Below are 18,815 nucleotides of genomic sequence, written 5' to 3'. Positions count from 1 at the left end.
CATACCATACATGATACTATAGTTTGACATAAAGCATTACGTTTCTGAACTACAAGGCATTGGTTATTTCTGTTCCAAGGACTGTGGCTTGGATCCAGAGAGATGTGTAACCAGTTCCTCCTGCCAAAAAGGAGCTTTGAACTGCATTTTCAAAACAGATCCCCACATAGCAAGCCTCTTTTGAAACAAACAGAATCTCCAAAGCAATTTGTGATATAAAATGGAGGGGAGTCGCCTCCTGGTCAAAGGAAGGAAGCCAAAAAAATCCCACTGAGTTCAGGCCTTTGGATCCAAGCCACAGGAAGAGAAACCCATATTTTAAATGTAAAAACCCCTTTACTGGTTATTCTTATTTCCATTTTAGTTTCAAAGAAATGTTCAAGTGTGGCAAGGAAAAGTCGCCCAGGGAACAAGCCTCCGCACAGGTGATTAAAGAGGAATACAATAAACTTGGACCGATGAGGTAAGACAGACGGCTGAACCACAGGCACAATGTTACAATGATGTCAAAGCAAACATACTGAAAGGGCAATGTTGACACTCGCTGTTCTTCTGTTGCAGCTACCCAGAAATCATCACTCTTGTCCTCTTCATTCTAATGGCCCTGTTATGGTTCACTAGAGACCCTGGATTCATCTCCGGCTGGGCTTCATTATTTTCAGCGTGAGTTTATAAGCATCATTGTCCAGTTTTGAGGTGTTGGCATTATCTCTTGCTTGCAAACGAATTTGCGTTGATGGTAATGAAGATTTGTTTAGCTATCGTACTGGATGTGCTGACAATATCTGACTCCTGAGCCAAGGAGATGTAACTCTCCAACCTTTAGAAGACATCTGAAGGCAGCCTTGTATAGGGAAGGGTTTTTAAAAATAAACAACAACAACAACAACATATTTATACCCCACCCATCTGGCTGGGTTTCCCCAGCCACTCTGGACGGCTTCCAACAGAATGTTAAAAACACGCTAAAACATCAAATATTAAAGACTTCCTTAAATAGGGCTGCCTTCAGATGTCTTCTAAAAGTCAGATAGTTGTTTATTTCCTTGACATCTGATGGGAGGGCAGATGCCACCACCGAGAAGGCCCTCTGCCTGGTTCCCTGTAACCTCACTTCTCACAGTGAGGGAACCGCTAGAAGGCCCTCGGCGCTGGACCTCAGTGTCCGGGCAGAACGATGTGGGTGGAGATGCTCCTTCAGGTTAAAACGCATTATTATGTTTTCATATATTTTGGAAGCCACCTCTGAGTGGCTGGGGCAACCCAGCCAGTTGGGTATAAATAATAAAGTTGTGGTGGAACAGGACACCCCTATTTTCATCAAATAAATGTTGGAGGGTATTCAATGCACCGAAACAGCACTGCAACAAAAGTGGCCGGGGCCAGAATTCTCTCTTGTACACACACACATTTATACAGCATGCTCACATACAGACTCCCCTGAGTAACAGAGTAGGAAGAGCTGCAAAATTGCAGAGAAGTGAGGAATTTGCAGCGGGCCCGAATTAGACATTGGCCACTCCACATTCCACACATGCATGTACATGCTCACATACACATATAACGCACAGCACAAACACCACACAGAGGTATCACCCACAAAGAAAAAACCCCTAGTGCGCCTTTTTAGGCCACCCAGCACCACAATCAGTAATAGTGTTAAGTTGTGGGTGAACATATCAGACGACACAGTGATTCTTCAAACAGCTCTTGTTTATTCACAGGCCAGAACAGAACTGAACTAAAGGGTTCAGCCAGCCTGCTTATATAGAGCTCCACTAGAACGCAACAGTAACCATTTTCTATAGCTATCCAATCACTGAACGTCACTTTCAACCCCTTATTTGCATATGTGGACCTGAGTGAAAACTATCTACAGTATCCCCCTGCTGGCCCAGCGTGAGAACTTCAGTACATAACAAATAGTGCCTACCATTTTTACCTAAGTCAGCCACAGCCATGGTGGTTATATCTGATATCTGTTTCAGTCTATGCCATCCCCACTCAGCCTCACAACTAGTGCACCGCTTCTCATGGGGACAGATTTTTATTTATCCATAATGAACCCGAAGCACCATTATATTTCATTTTTGAAAACCCAAGAAGCCGTACCTCAAATAATGAACAGCGATGTGTGCCTAAGGCTCCACTCTGTACGTGGAAATCAGTTCTACTTCAAGTTAAACCTATTCGGGATTGGAGCATAAATCACACCTTCAAATATCCTCAGTTCTTGTCTCCTTGTAATGTTTGCTTGGGTAGCACACATAACTTCTTCAGTTGTTTCAAATACCTGCTGTTTAGATATTACAATCATTGGGCAGGGCTGTTTTCGAGTGCTTCAGTGAGGAAGTTGCAGTACTAAATTTATCATTGCATGGACAGGCGGAGTCCCCCAAACCCTGGGCGTGTGGAATAACGACTCAAGACAACGTGCTATGGGATTAAAATTGTCCACAACTTTATTATGTTTCAGATGTGGGTAGACCTTAGCTCAGGCATTGGGCGTTTATCCCTCCCAGTGTCCTGCCGGGGATCTGGGGAACATCAGGGTTATCCAGTGGGGGGGGGGATGGACTGGCTTTGGAGAACATATGTTCAAGCAGAGAGAGCCCGCCCCCATTACGCCGCTGTCGCAGGGGAGAGCAATGACAACCTATAGGTGTACGGCCAAAGCCTCTCCTCAACGGGGAACCCTGGTATCACCGCCACAAAGAGCAGGGGTGTGTGGGTCACCGCTACACCCCCACCCCCATTTAGGGAAGATAGACTAAAGGATCCCGCCCAAGGCCTGATACCGCCAAAGTTGTGACGTTTTGCGATGGGGAAGGCAAACCTTCCAATGCAGGAGAATTCCTTTCCGGCCCTTCAACAGCGACCTTGACGTAGCAGCGCCCGCGTTCCTGCAAAAGGAGTCTCAACTGAGGGTGGGTAGGGTGGGAGAAGCCAACTGACGATTCCCAGGTAAGATCCTCCCCCTATTGTGTGGGCAGGTGGTCCCTCCCCCTACCTGGCCTGACCACCTTGGCAACACCTCCCCAGGCGGGATTGGGCAACTGGCTGAGGTAGGCGGAGACCTCCAGGTATCCCACCTGGGGAAGGCGAAGCCAAGCCTGTGCTAATGGTGCCACATAGGGTCAAGGGGGCTGTGCATGACCACGCAAAGTTCACCCCCCATTTAATGTGGGGAGCAGTCATTACTATATATGTAGTGTGACTGTATTTCTTGCACTTACTGGGGACTCAGCTACGTTAGTCAAAAAACAGTGTTTTGAATGAGTTTCAAACATGCAACACCAGATGGCGCTGCACAGCACAAAACTTTTCTGTGCGATTTTACATAGCATTTTTTACCTTTTGTTATAACGATTTAATTTATGACTTACAGTATTTATATGTAAGTTCCCCACCCCCACCCGTGTGTAGATTCACCCCAAGTTGGCAGACCCTACAGTGCTCAAACATATTTGCTGTTCAGCGTAACTTTCCAGGCACCTGGCCTGAAAAAGTTTTAACCTTTGAATAAGTTGGGAAGGTTTCAACAGTTTCCCCTTTTCTGCTCATTCATGGCTGAAACTTTTCTCAGCTGAGTAAAATGATTGGCTGGGGAAAGTGGCTGAGGCAGGATATAGCACTTTGCCTAAGAGGTGACAGAGAAATAGTTCCAGTTCTTCTTCTCCAGCTGGGCATTTTGATATTTGCTATATTGTCGGTCAGGGCAGACGCCAATGAATAGCTCCATTACCTCAAGAACTTCTGTTTGCAAAATAGAACTTCCCCTCATTCTTCTTTCCCCATGTACCTCCCCCATGCCCCCTAAATACATTCTGGGTTTCCCCCCAACCTTCTGCAGCAGTTCTGGGCAGGGGGCACAAGGAGAGGGACGGACAAACAGAAATTAATGTATTTTATGGTTTGTTTCATGGAAGCATAGAAGATTGTCTCTGTTTGTTGTCGTTTATTGCTACGCATTCTCTCAGTGGGAAAACCCATCTTCTCTTCAGTTTGCAATTGCTGATTCTCAGGCCTAACAGAATGGATTTCAGCACCTGTTGCCATCTTATTTCTAAGTATCAGTGAATTATTTAGGGACCATAAAAAAAACCCCACACAGACTGGCGCATTGCAATTATTTTATCTTCTATCCTCATTTCTGCTAAGTAAGAGCAAAGCAGTATGGGAGGTGTACGATCCTCACCTGTTATAAAGCAGAGCCTTTAGAGAGAAGTCCTAGTGATTTATTCTGAGATCGAAGAAGTCACTGACTTGGTCATCTCACATAACATTTGTAGCTGACTATGGATGCAAAAAGCTCTCATGGCAAATGGGCTTTAACAAAGCAGATGCTGCTAATATGAAAAAGCAGATATTTATTATTGCATTCTGTCCATTTTTACCGTAATATATATATTACGCCAATGTTTTCCCCAAGTCCATTTTCATTTGGGACTAATTGTAAGCATGTATCGTTCTACTTTAAAATAAACCATTTTTATAGCATAATATATCCAGCCTAACCTGATAAAATCAGAAGCACTTAATTATAATGCTAGGGCATAGTCTGGAGTCTGGTCCTGGGCAGTGTTGGTATTCACCCAGAATGCACATGTTTGCAGCCTTCAGATCCATTATAGATGGGGAATAAATGCAAGAGAATAAATAAATGATGCCAAGATATAACAAATGGACATTCCCTTTCTTTTTCTTTTTCTTTTTTGCCATTTAGATTTTGTTTGCATCCATATGCCTGTGGTTACACTTAACATTTTTAATTTTCCTCAAAATATCTAAATGAGCTTTCATTTTATTAGCCTCACTGTGTAAATACCCTTTATATTTTGTCTGCAAGCTAAAGTTTTGCATGGAAATGGAAAGTTCATTCAAATGTTTGGCACGTTTACATATATTATTAAATCTGATTAAGAACATCACACACAAACATATCGTTTGCTGATTTCATTTTTAAATGTTATTTACATTTACTCCTGTAAAGTATAGAGTTACCATAGCAACACTTGAGATGGTAAGAACCTGAACAGAATAGTTCATGTGAGGCTCGCCACAACTCCTGTTTCTTGTGGGCATTTCAGATTAACTCATTAACCACAAATGCTTCGGATAACTTTATGTCACTGCAATAGACGCAAGATAATATCGCCAAGGCAACTATCTGTAAACAAACAATAAACGCCCATAAGATGGCAAAAGTTAGTTTCTTTCCAAAATAGGTTTTATCTTAAATAATTTCAAATGCAGTAAATAAAGAGCCCACTGGTAATATATCAGTGGTTCGGTGTTCGTTTTTCTCTCTTTCCAAAATAGATTTTATCTTAAATAATTGCAAACGCAGTAATAAAGAGTCCACTTGTGATATATCAGTTGTTCAGTGTTCGGACGCCACTCCAGTAATCAGACATTTCATCCCCAAAAGTCTTAGTCATCAAGCTTTGTAGTAAATAATATACAGTGGTACCTCTGGATAAGAACTTAATTTGTTCTGGAGGTCCGTTCTTAACCTGAAACTGTTATTAACCTGAGGTACCACTTTAGCTAATGGGGCCTCCCGCTGCCACCACACAGCCACCGGGCGATTTCTGTTTTCATCCTGAAGCAAAGTTCTTAACCCGAGGTACTATTTCTGGGTTAGCGGAGTCTGTAACCTGAAGCATCTATAACCTGAAGCATCTGCAACCCGAGGTACCACTGTACAACAGAAGACATTATATAAACGGCTTAAAGCAGGGTTGTATCTGTCCCCATCAGCATGTTTCCTTCGGGAGCAACATAGAAAGAGACAGTGTCCTTCAGTTTGTTAACCCTCTTGAAGGTTGCATTTCATCACTTCTGTCTCCTGTTGAGCCTCAGAAATGGAAAGGAGGAGGTTTTTGACCTCAAGCCAGTGTCAACTACAGATATATTATGGGATGCGGGTGGCACTGCGGTCTAAACCACTGAGCCTCTTGGGTTTGCCAATCAGGGTGAACTCCCGTTGCTCTGTCCCAGCTCCTGCCAACCTAGCAGTTCAAAAGCATGCCAGTGCAAGTAGATAAATAGGTACCGCTGTGGCAGGAAGGTAAACAGCATTTCCGTGCACTCAGGTTTCCGTCACAGTGTCCCGTTGCACCAGAAGTGATTTACTCATGCCGGCCACATGACCTGGAAAGCTGCCTGTGGACAAACGCTGGCTCCCTCAGCCTGAAAGCCAGATGGGCGCCACAATGCTATAGTCGCCTTTGACTGGACTTAACTGTCCAGGGGTCCTTTAACTTTTACCTTTACAGCTATATTACCTGCACAGGTGTTTAGTTCTTCTGGAGAGGTTATTCTCTCTGGCCCACCCAATCTGATCTCAAAGAACACCCTTCTCAGTAACGCTACTCAGATAGGAATTCCCTACCAAGGAAGGCTCATGATGACCTTTCACCCATAGGCGACCCCTCATTTATTTATTTATTTATTTAAATAAACCTCTGGCCACTGAGGTGACTTGCTTTTCTCAGCTGCTCTGTGCTTTGGTCTCATATCTTTTGCTTTTATTGTCTATTAATTGCCTGTCTTTTTTCAGAATAAAACCTGCTATTATTTATTATTTATTTTTATATGGTTTTATTGTGCTATTGCTGGGTTATTTATTGTTAGTCAAATTGAGCATTATTTGTAAATGTGGAAAACAAAAATAAATAGATTAAGCATACTTTGGTTGAATTTCAACTATGGTCATGGTTAATTCATGCTGTTAATCATTGCTATTTTAAAATATAATTGCAAATTGGCATATCATTTGAAATTAATGTTTGTATGGTTATTTTTAAAGGGAAGCTTTAATCTGCCTTTCTGCTGGATCAGTGCCACCCTACTAGACCATGGCTTAGAGAGTCACAGTGCAGTTCATCAGTTCGCACTGCCAATGGCAAGGAATTATGGGGAAACATGCCCCACAATATCTGCAGGGCCAGATGTTTCCCATCCCTGCCAAATAGAAATTTAATGTGTTTACCGTCACCTCAAAATATCTTTCCAAACACTGGTAATGTCTGATATTATTGCTAAAGAATCAGAATTTTCTAGTGTGATATTTGTGGACCAACTGAAACATTGGCTCTTTCCCCAGATACCCAGGATTTGCTACCGATTCAACAGCTGCCTTAATGATTGGCCTCCTCTTCTTCATCATTCCAGCAAAAACATTGTCTAGAACTTCAAATGGAGAAAACAGTTGAGTATACATCCATGACTTTTTCCTCCTTAGCACAGGTATAAAGGCTCGTCCACACTCCTTCTCATCCTGTGCCTAGAAAGCATGGGTACGAGCAATTCCCCTCTGGCCTCTCTCCCTTTCCCAGGGAAAAACCTGCTCTTTAGCGATAAAGTGGAACAAACTGAAAACCCGAATTGCCATTTGCTCCAATTGAACACTAAGAGCAGTTTTCCCTGGGGGGAAGTAGCGAGACAAGAGGAAGTGTGGATATAAACCCTAAGTTAATATTGTATGAGAGCAGATTATAACATGGCGATATTTTGAGCTTCTCTTCAAAATCATCCAGACTTCTGCTGTTGGGTGGATGGACTTGAATCATAGAACTGTAGAGTTGGAGGGACCCTGAGAGTCATCTAGTTCAACTCTCTGCAATGCAGGAATTTCAGCAGAAGCATCCATGACAGGTGGCCACCCAACCTCTTCTTAAAAACCTCCAAGGAAGGAGAGTCCACCCCCTCTTATGGGAGTCAGTTCCACTCTTGAACAGCTCTTACTGTCAGAAAGTTCTTCCCAATGTTTAGTTCTTGTAACTTGAAGCCATTGGTTCAAGTCCTACTTTCCAGAGCAGGAGAAAAGAATTAGCTTCCAGAAAACAATTACAGGCAGAATCCCGATGCATCCCAAGCTCTGCGTACATTGCAGAGCAGATGTGGAGCTCTCATAATCACATAAAAGGTAAAGGGACCCCTGACCATTAGGTCTAGTCACGGACGACTCTGGGGTTGTGGCACTCATCTCGCTTTACTGGCCAAGGAAGCTGGCGTATAGCTTCCGGGTCATGTGGCCAGCATGACTAAGCCGCATTCTGGCGAACCAGAGCAGCACATGGAAACACTGTTTACCTTCCCGCCGGAGCGGTACCTATTTATCTACTTGCACTTGACGTGCTTTCGAACTGCTAGGTTGGCAAGAGCTGGGACAGAGCAACGGAATTTGAACCGCCGACCTTCTGATCGGCAAGCCCAAGAGGCTCAATGGTTTAGACCACAGCGCCACCTGCATCCCATAATATAGCTGTAGTTGACACCGGCTTGAGGTCAAAAACCTCCTCTTTTCCATATCTGTGGTTTAGACCATAGCGCCACTCGTGTCCCTTTTTCTCATAAGCATGTAGAAGTTCATAGAGTTCATCATTTATTTTCCATCATGGTTGCCAATTCCAAAACAGGAAGAGCCTGCTGGATCAGGCCAGTGGTCCAGCTGCTCCGGCATCCTGTTCTCACAGTGGCTGACCAGATGCCTATGGGAAGCCCAAATGTAGCACCCTCCCCATATGAACCAGCTCCTGCAATGCAAAGGCATGAGAGTCAGATGACTCAGAATAGCTCTGTGTGAAACAGTAGTAGAAAGACAGTGCAATGGGCTTTCCCTCCTCATATCTTTACAAACATTCTTTTTTTTTATTCCCCCTCCTCTAGTTGTTTTTGATTACACTCCACTGATAACTTGGAAAGAATTTCAAGCCTGCATGCCCTGGGAAATTGCCATCCTCGTTGGTGGAGGGTTTGCGCTGGCAGATGGCTGCGAGGTAATACAGATTTTTGCAACATATTCAATCAACAATTATAACAACAATATTCTTAAGCTGTAGCTGGTTTGCAAGAAAATTGCAGAGGAAGAGCTGAAAAGTTGTCCAGTGTTATTCCACTAGTAATATTTATCGTCTAATGGAACAACAGTTAAGTGAGAAATTGAAGGGAATTGTTGTTCGAGAAGTTAGGGGGAATTCGGAGGGTTAGTTCCTTTGCTAGGTAAAATGTTGTCTCTGAAAACGGTTTCGTTTTGACTGTTATTATCACCGTTATCATTAAATAGATTCCTAGTCCACCTTCTGGAGTGTGTTGCCGCTTGCTACAAATTCATAAAATAAAGCATTAGCATGTCAAGATTTAAAACAGCTGTAAAAACAATTGGCAGCATTAAAATAAAACTGTTCTTAAATATGACCATAAAATTACCCAGGTGTGGATCAGGATTTAAAAAAAGAAAAATTATGCACAGAAGTGTGGTGTGCTAAGCCTTATTCAATGAAGTCAAGAATAGTCTCAACTGCTTTGGGCAAACAGCTTTGGCTGTTTGTAGCTTAGAGGACCATCTCCTATACCGAAGGTGACTAAGTTTCACCTTCTGGATGTTGTTGGATTCCAGCTCCCAACCAGCCCCAACTAGCCTGACTAATGCTCATGGAACTTGTAGTTCAGCAAGCATCTGGAGGGTTTGTGCCTTGGTCCTACAACATGTCTTCTTCTCCACAAGATGAGTGCGTGTAGCGTGGACTTTGTTGTGGCCTCTTGCTTGGACCATGAGCACAGCACAAAGTTAGCTTCATAAGCCAAGATGATGACAAGCTTCTTGCACAAACATTTAGCCCCTTTGCTCCCAGTTCACTTCTCCCTTTGTGCAACCAACCAAATAGGCCTTGAAGCCATAGTCAACCATAACTATAAATGGCAACTATGGCTAATATGATTTGTGCTTATGATGTTTTCAGGGTGGTTACACACTTGCAATACCATCTGCTCCTGCAAAATGTTTTGGGGCAGTGACTGCTGCTTTTTTTGCAGTAGTGCATGTCCCATAGTTTCCTTTTAAAATCCATTAACTTTTCTTCTTCTTTGGCAATCACTTGTAGCTGAGTAAGATTGTCTTCCATGAATGTGGTCTTAACAGTTTGTCCATAAGTAACTGTGGAGGCCAATTTTGGATCCGCACATCCTTCCACAGTGGGGACATAGGTTTCTTGGCGGGACTTGATCACAGTAAGGATTTGTCCTCCATTCCTTCCTCTTGGCTCATTTCTCCCTTTTGTCCTGAATTCGTGTTTCTTCAAAGTCCATGACACCTTTGGTGAAGGCAGTTCTGCAGTTGGAGCGCTCACAGGCCCGTGTTTCCCAGTTGTCTGTGTTTATATTACATTTTTTGAGATTAGCCTTGATAGTGTATTTAAACCTCTGTTGTTGTCCACCAGCATTGTTTACCTGTAGTAGTAGTAGTAGTAGTAGTAGAAATAATAATAATAATAATAATAATAATAATAATAATAATAATAATAATAATAATTTTATGATTTATACCCCGCCTATCTGACTGGGTTGCCTCAGCCACCCTGGGCAGCTTCAAACACATGTAAAAACATAATCAAACATTAAAAACTTCCTGATAGTTCTGTAGTGCAAGAGTGCCCATCCAGATGGAAATAATGTGGTAACATTGGGAAAGCATTGCAGAACTAATAAAACAGACTCCACCATTAATGCACTATTATTCTGTCAAAGGCATGTTACAGAATACATCTGCAAACACACACACACAAAAACAACAACACACACACAAATACCAGTTTGGAGGGCCCTCTTTTGAACCCCCGCCTCAACTCTTTTGTCAATGGTTTGTGAATTCAGACACAACAGCAAACCAAAGCTGGCACAAACTCACCAGCTTCAGCCTGTAGCTTGATATCCTGTTTGGCAGCCCCTCACAAACCAACAGTAAGTTCAGACATAAGACTAAAGCATGGTTGACCATGAATGCAGCTTACTTATACCCAAGGTTGTGCTACTCAGAAGCCAGCCTCAATTAGTTCAATGGGACTTACTCCATAGTAAATGTGTATAGGCTTTCACCCATAGCCATTTATATCAAGGGTAGTCAGATGTTGTTGGACTACAACTCCCACCTTCCATGCCCATTGGCCATATTGGCTGGGGCTGATGGGAATCCAACAACAGCTGGATGGCACTATGACGGCTAGTCCCAATTTACATGGTGAAAATGTATTATCTGCCAGAAGTTGAGCATCTTGGCATTCATTTAATATGGAGGAAAACACATTGAGGGGGCCTGGAATCCTATTAGAGTTCAGTTACAGGTATCGATCCTGTGTATTGATAGGCTAACAGATTCTGCAAATGCCGTACTTGTGAAAAAATATGTATGCATTAAATTACATTGGCGGATAACTGTGCTAACGTTCCTTTTCACAGGTCTCAAAACTCTCAGAGTGGATAGGAAGTAAATTAACTCCTTTGGGATCACTGCCCATATGGCTGACTATCCTCATTTCATCCCTGATTGTCACCACAATAACTGAAGTAGCCAGCAATCCTGCCACTATCACAATATTTTTGCCTATCCTAGCCCCATTGGTGAGTAACTGGTTTGGTTTGCCCATTCACAATTAAAGTGGTTAAAGATAAGTAAAAAGATGGAGTTTCCACCCTTTCAAAATGTGCTTTAATTGGGTGTCTGTGTGTTTGACTTAGTGAGCTGGGAATATCGAACCAGAGAGTGGTAGTTTAGTTAATTCTAGATTAAAGAGTATGATGTTGTGTATAGGTGTTCTATGGAAGCAAGGAAATAATAATAAAAGATGCATATTTCCTATGGATAGCAATCAAATATAAAGCATCAGTAATTATGTCCCACTGCGTTCAAGGAAGCATGTGTCCCAATGCACAAACCGTGATACTGCATGGATCTTTATGTGTTCAGGGTTGCGGGTTTCTTTTCTGCGTGCCTGTATTCACTTTGCCTCTATAAATCCAATTTTATTTTTAAAGACTTTAAATCCCACAGATCATTGGGGTCATCGTGGCTATTTTAGCTATGGGCTCTTGTAAGGTGCTCTGCTCCTCAGCCTAGTAAAGTATGTATATATGTTCAGGGTCCTTTAAATACTTCAGTTAACATTATGTGTTCATGCAGGGAACCTGTGGACCTGCAGATCCAGCTCCTGACAGCCCCAGAAGCCATGGCCAATGGCCAGGGGCGATGGTGGATATTGTAGTCTAGCACCACCTGGTTCCCCATGTCTGCTTTTGTGATCGCAGCCTTTGGCTCTAAGCTTGCATTTTAATTCTGTCTCAGATATGTGCTTCTTTCCGTGAATGTGAACCATGACTTTCTGTTTCTTCCTCTAACAGGCTGAAGCCATCCATGTGAACCCCCTGTATATATTGATCCCCTCCACCCTCTGCACTTCGTTCGCGTTCCTTCTACCTGTAGCAAATCCGCCCAATGCCATTGTATTTGCATATGGTCACCTGAAAGTTATCGACATGGTAAGTCGAGGGCAAATAACACATACCATGCTGACTTCTTTTGTAATAATAAGAGTAATAATAATAGCATCCTTTTCCAGCGTGCTCAGAACCCTTATTATACACCATCTCACTTATTCTTAAGGAAGTAAGAGCCCAGAAATCTTATCTTGTCCAGTGTCTTGCTTTCCACAGACACCAACCAGGTGGCTCTAGAAAGCCCATGAGGAAGACCTGAAGACAATAGTCCTTTTCTATTGTTGCTGTCCGGAAACTAGTATTCAGGTTCTGCACAGCCATCATGACTTACAGCCACTCATACACCCATTTTGTCTAATGCTCTTTAAAAACCATCTAGGATGTTTATTTAATTAACACACACCACCTTTCCTCTAAGCAACTCTAGGCAGAGTACATGGTTCTCCCCAGTGGCTTGCGGAGAGTGGACTAGGATAGTCCCCTAAAAGTTCCCAGTAAATCAGAGTAGAGAAGGAGGCACGGTGCTCCAAGGGGATCCAAAAGCCCTCCTGCCAGCTTCTCAAAGCCTGTCCAGCTTTGGGAAGGAGGTGCGATGCTCACACGCAATGTCTCCCCACCACCACCACCACAATTGCACTTGCAAGCTGGCACCTCTGACCCTAACTGTCCCCCTACGGAAAATTTCACTGCATGACACTGTTTCTCTTGTCCTCTTGTCACAACAACCCTGTGAGGGAGATTAGGCTGAGGTTTAGGCGGCCCAAGGTCACTCAGTAAGCTGCATGGTTGGGTACAATTTAAACTCATGTCTCTGTAATACTAGTCCATCACTCTGATCCAGGGGTCTGCAACCTTTTTGGCTCTGTAGGACATCCTCTGTATCACATCCTTGCCTCATGAGAGACCTAGTGGCTTGTCTAAAACCGCCTGATGGGTTTGTGACCACTCTGAGATTTGAACCTGGAATTTTCTAGCTTGCAGATCGTAACTGTGGTGCGAATTGTAGTTTGCAAAATTTCTTGATCAAACTGCGGCTTTCTGTTTCAATTGGTAAAAGGATTCTCTCCTTACCCTCCCCCTTTTCTTTTAGGTAAAAGCTGGTTTGGGTATCAATATCATCGGAGTTGCTGTTGTCATGCTTGCTGTCATGACATGGGGGGTGCCCATGTTTGAACTCAATACATATCCTAGTTGGGCACCTGCTATTGCTAACAGAACCGGACTTTAAGAATGGAGTAGCAGCTTCTTTTTCTCGATCCACCTTCCCATGCCGTGCTTCTTGTTTACTCTTCCCAAGGATCGACACATCTGCACTGAAGACGGTAAACCACGACTCTTGCAGTCTCGATACTGCAATGGCAAGCGAGTCTGTGCAAGTGTCCCATCAGTCTGGATTTCACTCATCAGGGTTGGGAAGTTTGCAACGGCGGTTATGCACATTCATTATGAATGCTGATTTGCCACTGTTTTTAGGGTCACCAAATAATATAGGTTTATGACTATAGGGGTGCTGGGATAAGAGCGTGGTGGGTGGGTGGACAGATAGCTGGATCAATAGATTTTAAAATGCTGGAAGGCCATTATTTCAAGCTTATGGCCAATGTGTCTTCCAGTCCCAACATGTGCACTGAAGCATTCTATGAGTGCCTTATAAGTCAGAGCTACATGATCACTTCATGTGGAGCATGTTGCGCCATACACTTGTTCCACGTAAGCCTACTTGCCCGGGGATGGTTGCTGCTGGAATCTGATAGGAAGATCTTTTCCGAGACGATCAATGAATGACTGAAATTTCAGATGATCATGCTGTGGGAAGAACTACCCATCGGCCAGAGAAGAGGCAGCTTGCCTCTCTGCCTCCGTACCACTCACAGCTGCTGGGATATGTGGGTTTGGGAATCGCGTGTGTGCTCATTGCAATCTATTTTAAACTTTTTAAACTATTTTAAATGACGAAGACCTAGGTGTGGTAACTAGCATGTTCTGCACTGGAAGCTAGACACAGTATCCAGTCATGGGCATGAGATGATGAGGGAAACCATCATGATCCAATGGGGAGTTTATGTATTATTATTTTAAAACCAGAAGAGCTTACCACATTGTATTGATTCTGTCTGAATTAGTTCTGCCAGAATCAATCGTAGTAATAAATGTGCCAAAGTGTGAGACAATAGGATCCTTATTGCTGTATTTCTTGAGCTAAATATTAAGCACCTTTTCTATTATTCCAGGGGTGTGGGACCTCTTTTAGCTTGAGGGGCACATTCTGCTGTGGGTAACATGTTAGTGAAGGGGGGGGCAGAGTGGGCACAGCAATTCATGCAACACTTACCCTTGTGCTGTAGACTACATTCCAGCCACACAAAAACCAAGTTGGGTAGGGCACACATACTGTATCTATCCATCACCTGCCCAGGTATCATTTTTTAGACTGGTTCCCCTCTATTGCCTCCACAATGATGGGAAAGGGCTGTTGCTCAGAGGCAAAGGCATACATTACTCACAAAAAGTCCAAGCTCATCCCTCAACCTCTTTAGCTAGGGTTGGAAAAGACACCTGTTTAAAACCCCGGAGAATAGAAAATATCGACTTGGTCCAACTTGGTGTAAGGCACCTTAGCAGAGATGGGAGCTCTGCATAGCATTCATATAGTAGTATGTGGGGACATGGGAAATGGGATTGCTGGACTAGATCGATCCACTGTTAATGGGGCAGGCAGCAAAGAGAAGTGTAGCTTTCAATACATGAGGGTGTTGGCATTGCAGCAGATGTGAAGCATCTCTGGTTTGAGGCTCTGCTCACCCAGATCAGAGTCAGAATCAGGACCAGCTTTTGTGTCCCCGTAGGACTCTATCTGTGCAAGGCAGTCAAAGCAGAACTTCATATTGCAACTGATGTCAAGATCACACTGGTGTTTTCTGCAACAAAGATGTGGTGTGTGGAATAATGCATGCATGTGAATATTTTTATTTTTATTATTGTTATTGCTAATATTATTATTATTACATCTGTGTACACCCTGACCTCACTGTTTGAGAAGAAGTGGTTTGAATACTGTGGACTCAAACAGTTTTTAATCTTGCAACTCTCCAGGCTAATTTGCACCAGGTAAAAGAGTTCACAAACAACAGGAGCCCTGTCATCTTAGGTCATATCAGAAAGTCCTGTTGCATCACTTGGGCTTTTATAATGGACCAAACTTGCAACTTGCGATGGGGAGGATTTTCACTGGCTGTTTTGTTTGGGTATGATAACGTTTTATGTGCCATTTTACCTTTATGAACAGAGCAAATTATAAATGACAATAAAAGTGGAAATTCAAGTGAAATGTGTTGTTACATGTCATTGGAGTGTTGTGTATTATTATTATTACTATTATTGTGTATTCTTCTTTATTAAATTTGTATTCTGCCCTTTATCCAAAATCACAGGGCAATTCACAACATAAAAATACATAATGGGACACAAAATGCATAATAAAAACAAGAACCAAAGCAAAAACAAACCAATGAGTGTAACCCCATAAGGAACAGGAAACCTCCCATCCATTTGGTCTAGGGAACCGCCCACTAAAAGTCTTGTTTGGAATGAGCTTTAGTTTGTGGGCTCTCGCCTAGTCTATTACTGAGGCAATACAATGGTCCAGCACAGCCACTGCCACACCTGCAGATGTAGAAGAGAAGAAGAGTTGTGTGTCATCAGCATATTGCTGACAACGTACTCCAAAACTCCAAATAACCCTACTCAGCAGTTTCATGTAGATGTAAACAGCATAGGGGTATCAAATTGAACCCTGAGGAACACCACATTGAAGGCTCCATGAAGCTGAAGAGGACTCCTCAAGCATCACCTATGGCAACGGAGAGGCCGAAGTTGCCATGAGTTCCAAGAAAAACAAACTTGGAGTCCAGCACGCTTCCCTTTGCGCAGCTCTGCTGTCTGTCCGTGCTGATCCAAAGATCCTTCCTGCCTCTGCCTCTTGCCGGTAGCAGAGTAAACACAGCGGTGAAGCAATTGCAGCATGTGGATAATAAATTCAGAGCAGACACAAAGGCGTTCCTTATCTTGTTAGCCTTTAATCATGAAGTAAAACATGTCTTAAATCTCTCCCGGTGACAACGCACACATCTTGCGTCCTCTCTCCGCAAAAGCGAAACCAGACTGACACACTTAGCGTCAAACCACTCCCTTAAGTGTTTCTAACCACGTCTCAGGAAAGAGACGTCACACTGAACTCCTTAACCCTGTGAGTTCTGAAACCAATAACACCCCCTCTCGTCACGAATCCTGAGGGAAACTGTGAACCCCTATTTACAGACCTCTTTGAGTTCAACTCACCTCCCATTGCCTTTTGCCTCCCACTGGCATCTATCCCAGGCAATTGTTGAATCCCTTCCACACTCCCAGAATCACACTGTGCGAAACCAACCCACGCACTGGTGACCTGAAACCTCTCAGGTGGAATCCCCTTTGTGGTCCGAGTTGACCGCCGGAGCACAACCTCGGGCGCTCCTCCTGACCCACTGGGATCAGCAAGTGTGTCTCCAGCAAGCTCAGAAGACTCCCCCTCTGACTTGCTGCGTCTTCGGGCCTCCTGCACTTGGCTAACAGGAGATGAAGGCTCACTCTTGGGTTCCATCTTAACCTGTGGAGAAACCCACCCCTGTGCCTGACCATCAACAGCAACCTGGTCTAATAATAATAATAATAATAATAAATTTTATTTATATCCCGCCCTCCCCAGCTAAGCCGGGCTCAGGGCGGCTAACAACAATCAAATAAACAATCAAATAATAACACATTCTAAAAATATTTCATTATAAAATTAGTTAAAATCAAATTGATGGCAACCGATTAAACAAAATTCTGTGCAGGTTGCCAGAGGAGGGAGTTAAGCTACGCCCTGACCAAAGGCCTGGCGGAACAACTCTGTCTTGCAGGCCCTGTGGAAAGATGTCAGGTCCCGCAGGGCCCTAGTCTCTTGTGACAGAGCATTCCACCAGGTTGGAGCCACAGCCGAGAAGGCCCTGGCTCTAGTTGAGGCCAGCCTAACCTCTCTGAGGCCTGGGACCTTGAGGGTGTTATTATTTGCAGACCGTAGGTTTCTCTGTGGGGCATACCAGGAGAGGCGGTCCCGTAGGTACGAGGGTCCTAGGCCGTATAGGGCTTTAAAGGTTAAAACCAGCACCTTAAACCTGATCCTGTACTCCACCGGGAGCCAGTGCAGCTGGTATAGTACTGGATGAATGTGATCTCGCAACGAAGACCCCATAAGGAGTCTCGCCGCGGCATTCTGCACCCGCTGGAGTTTCTGGGTCAGTCTCAAGGGCAGCCCCACGTAGAGCGAGTTACAATAATCCAGTCTGGAGGTGACCGTCGCATGGATCACAGTGGCTAGGTCAGGGCGAGAGAGATAAGGGGCCAACTGCTTAGCTTGGCGGAGATGGAAAAATGCCGCCTTTGTTATAGCTATAATCTGCGCCTCCATAGAGAGGGAGGTATCGAAGATTACACCCAAACTCTTAACGGACGGTGCTGGCACTAATTGCGCCCCCGCAAGAGATGGGAGTTGCCCCCTCGATCCCATATCGTCCCGCCCCAGCCAGAGGACCTCTGTCTTCGAAGGATTTAACTTCAACCGGCTCCCACGTAACCATCCAGCCACAGCTTCCAGACATCTGGTCAGTGTGTCTGGGGCCGAGTTAGGATGGCCATCCATCAACAGATAGAGTTGGGTGTCATCAGCATACTGATGGCAACCCAGCCCAAAACTCCGGACAAGCTGGGCGAGGGGGCACATAAAGATGTTAAAAAGCATCGGGGAGAGAATCGCACCCTGAGGCACTCCACACACCAAGGAGTGACGCGATGACAATTCCCCCCCAAGCACCACCCTCTGTCCCCGATCAGAGAGAAACGAGCGCAGCCATTGAAGGACTGTGCCCTGGATCCCCACGTCGGCAAGGCGGTGGTCCAGGAGTTCGTGATCGACCATGTCAAAGGCTGCTGACAGATCTAGAAGAATCAGCAGCCCCGACCCGCCTCGATCCAGCTCTCTGCGGAGATCATCTGTTAGGGCGACCAGAGCCGTCTCGGTCCCATGACCAGCACGGAAGCCAGACTGGAATGGATCCAAAGCAGATGTTTCATCCAGAAACCTACCAGCAACTACAGCAACAGGCTCCGCCTCTGCCTCTCCTTCCTCCCTTTCTTCCCCCTCAGAATCGGACAAGCATTCTGAGAGAAAATCAGAACCAACCTTAGGCCGTGACCAACCACCCTGCTCAAAGAACTCAGCATGCTTGCTGACCAGCAGCTTGGTCTGATCACCCTCTGGGTATGCAAACTTCCACCCATTTGTTGCAGGATCATACCCACAGAAGATCATGTCTGGAACCTTGGACCACCCTCCTTCCGTTGCGCTGTTGGTATCGGCACTGAAGCCTTGGAACCAAACGAACGGAAGAAATGCACCTGTGGCTTCCTCTTGTGCAACAGAGAATACGGTGTGTCACCTACAGTGTGATTGTAGGACCTGT

At 44.4% G+C, this 18,815-nt stretch overlaps 1 protein-coding gene across 1 annotated transcript in view; it reads left to right on the top strand.

Moving 5' to 3' along the window:
* SLC13A1 (solute carrier family 13 member 1) overlaps positions 1–15,604 on the top strand; it is an 85,427-nt gene extending 69,823 nt beyond the window's left edge. The window contains exons 10-16 of the mRNA XM_081211645.1: positions 365–463; positions 562–663; positions 7,112–7,215; positions 8,677–8,786; positions 11,242–11,403; positions 12,181–12,318; positions 13,367–15,604. Of these exons, the coding sequence (XP_081067771.1) occupies positions 365–463; positions 562–663; positions 7,112–7,215; positions 8,677–8,786; positions 11,242–11,403; positions 12,181–12,318; positions 13,367–13,504 (853 nt within the window). The 3' untranslated portion in view covers positions 13,505–15,604. The remainder of the gene's footprint in view (positions 1–364; positions 464–561; positions 664–7,111; positions 7,216–8,676; positions 8,787–11,241; positions 11,404–12,180; positions 12,319–13,366) is intronic.
* The last annotated feature ends 3,211 nt before the right edge of the window (positions 15,605–18,815 follow it).

This window comes from Podarcis bocagei, assembly GCF_964188305.1.
Source record: "Podarcis bocagei genome assembly, chromosome: 10".
Lineage (NCBI taxonomy): Eukaryota > Metazoa > Chordata > Lepidosauria > Squamata > Lacertidae > Podarcis > Podarcis bocagei.
Note: the sequence above shows the minus strand (reverse complement) of the source record. Positions and strands in the feature narration are given on the sequence as shown.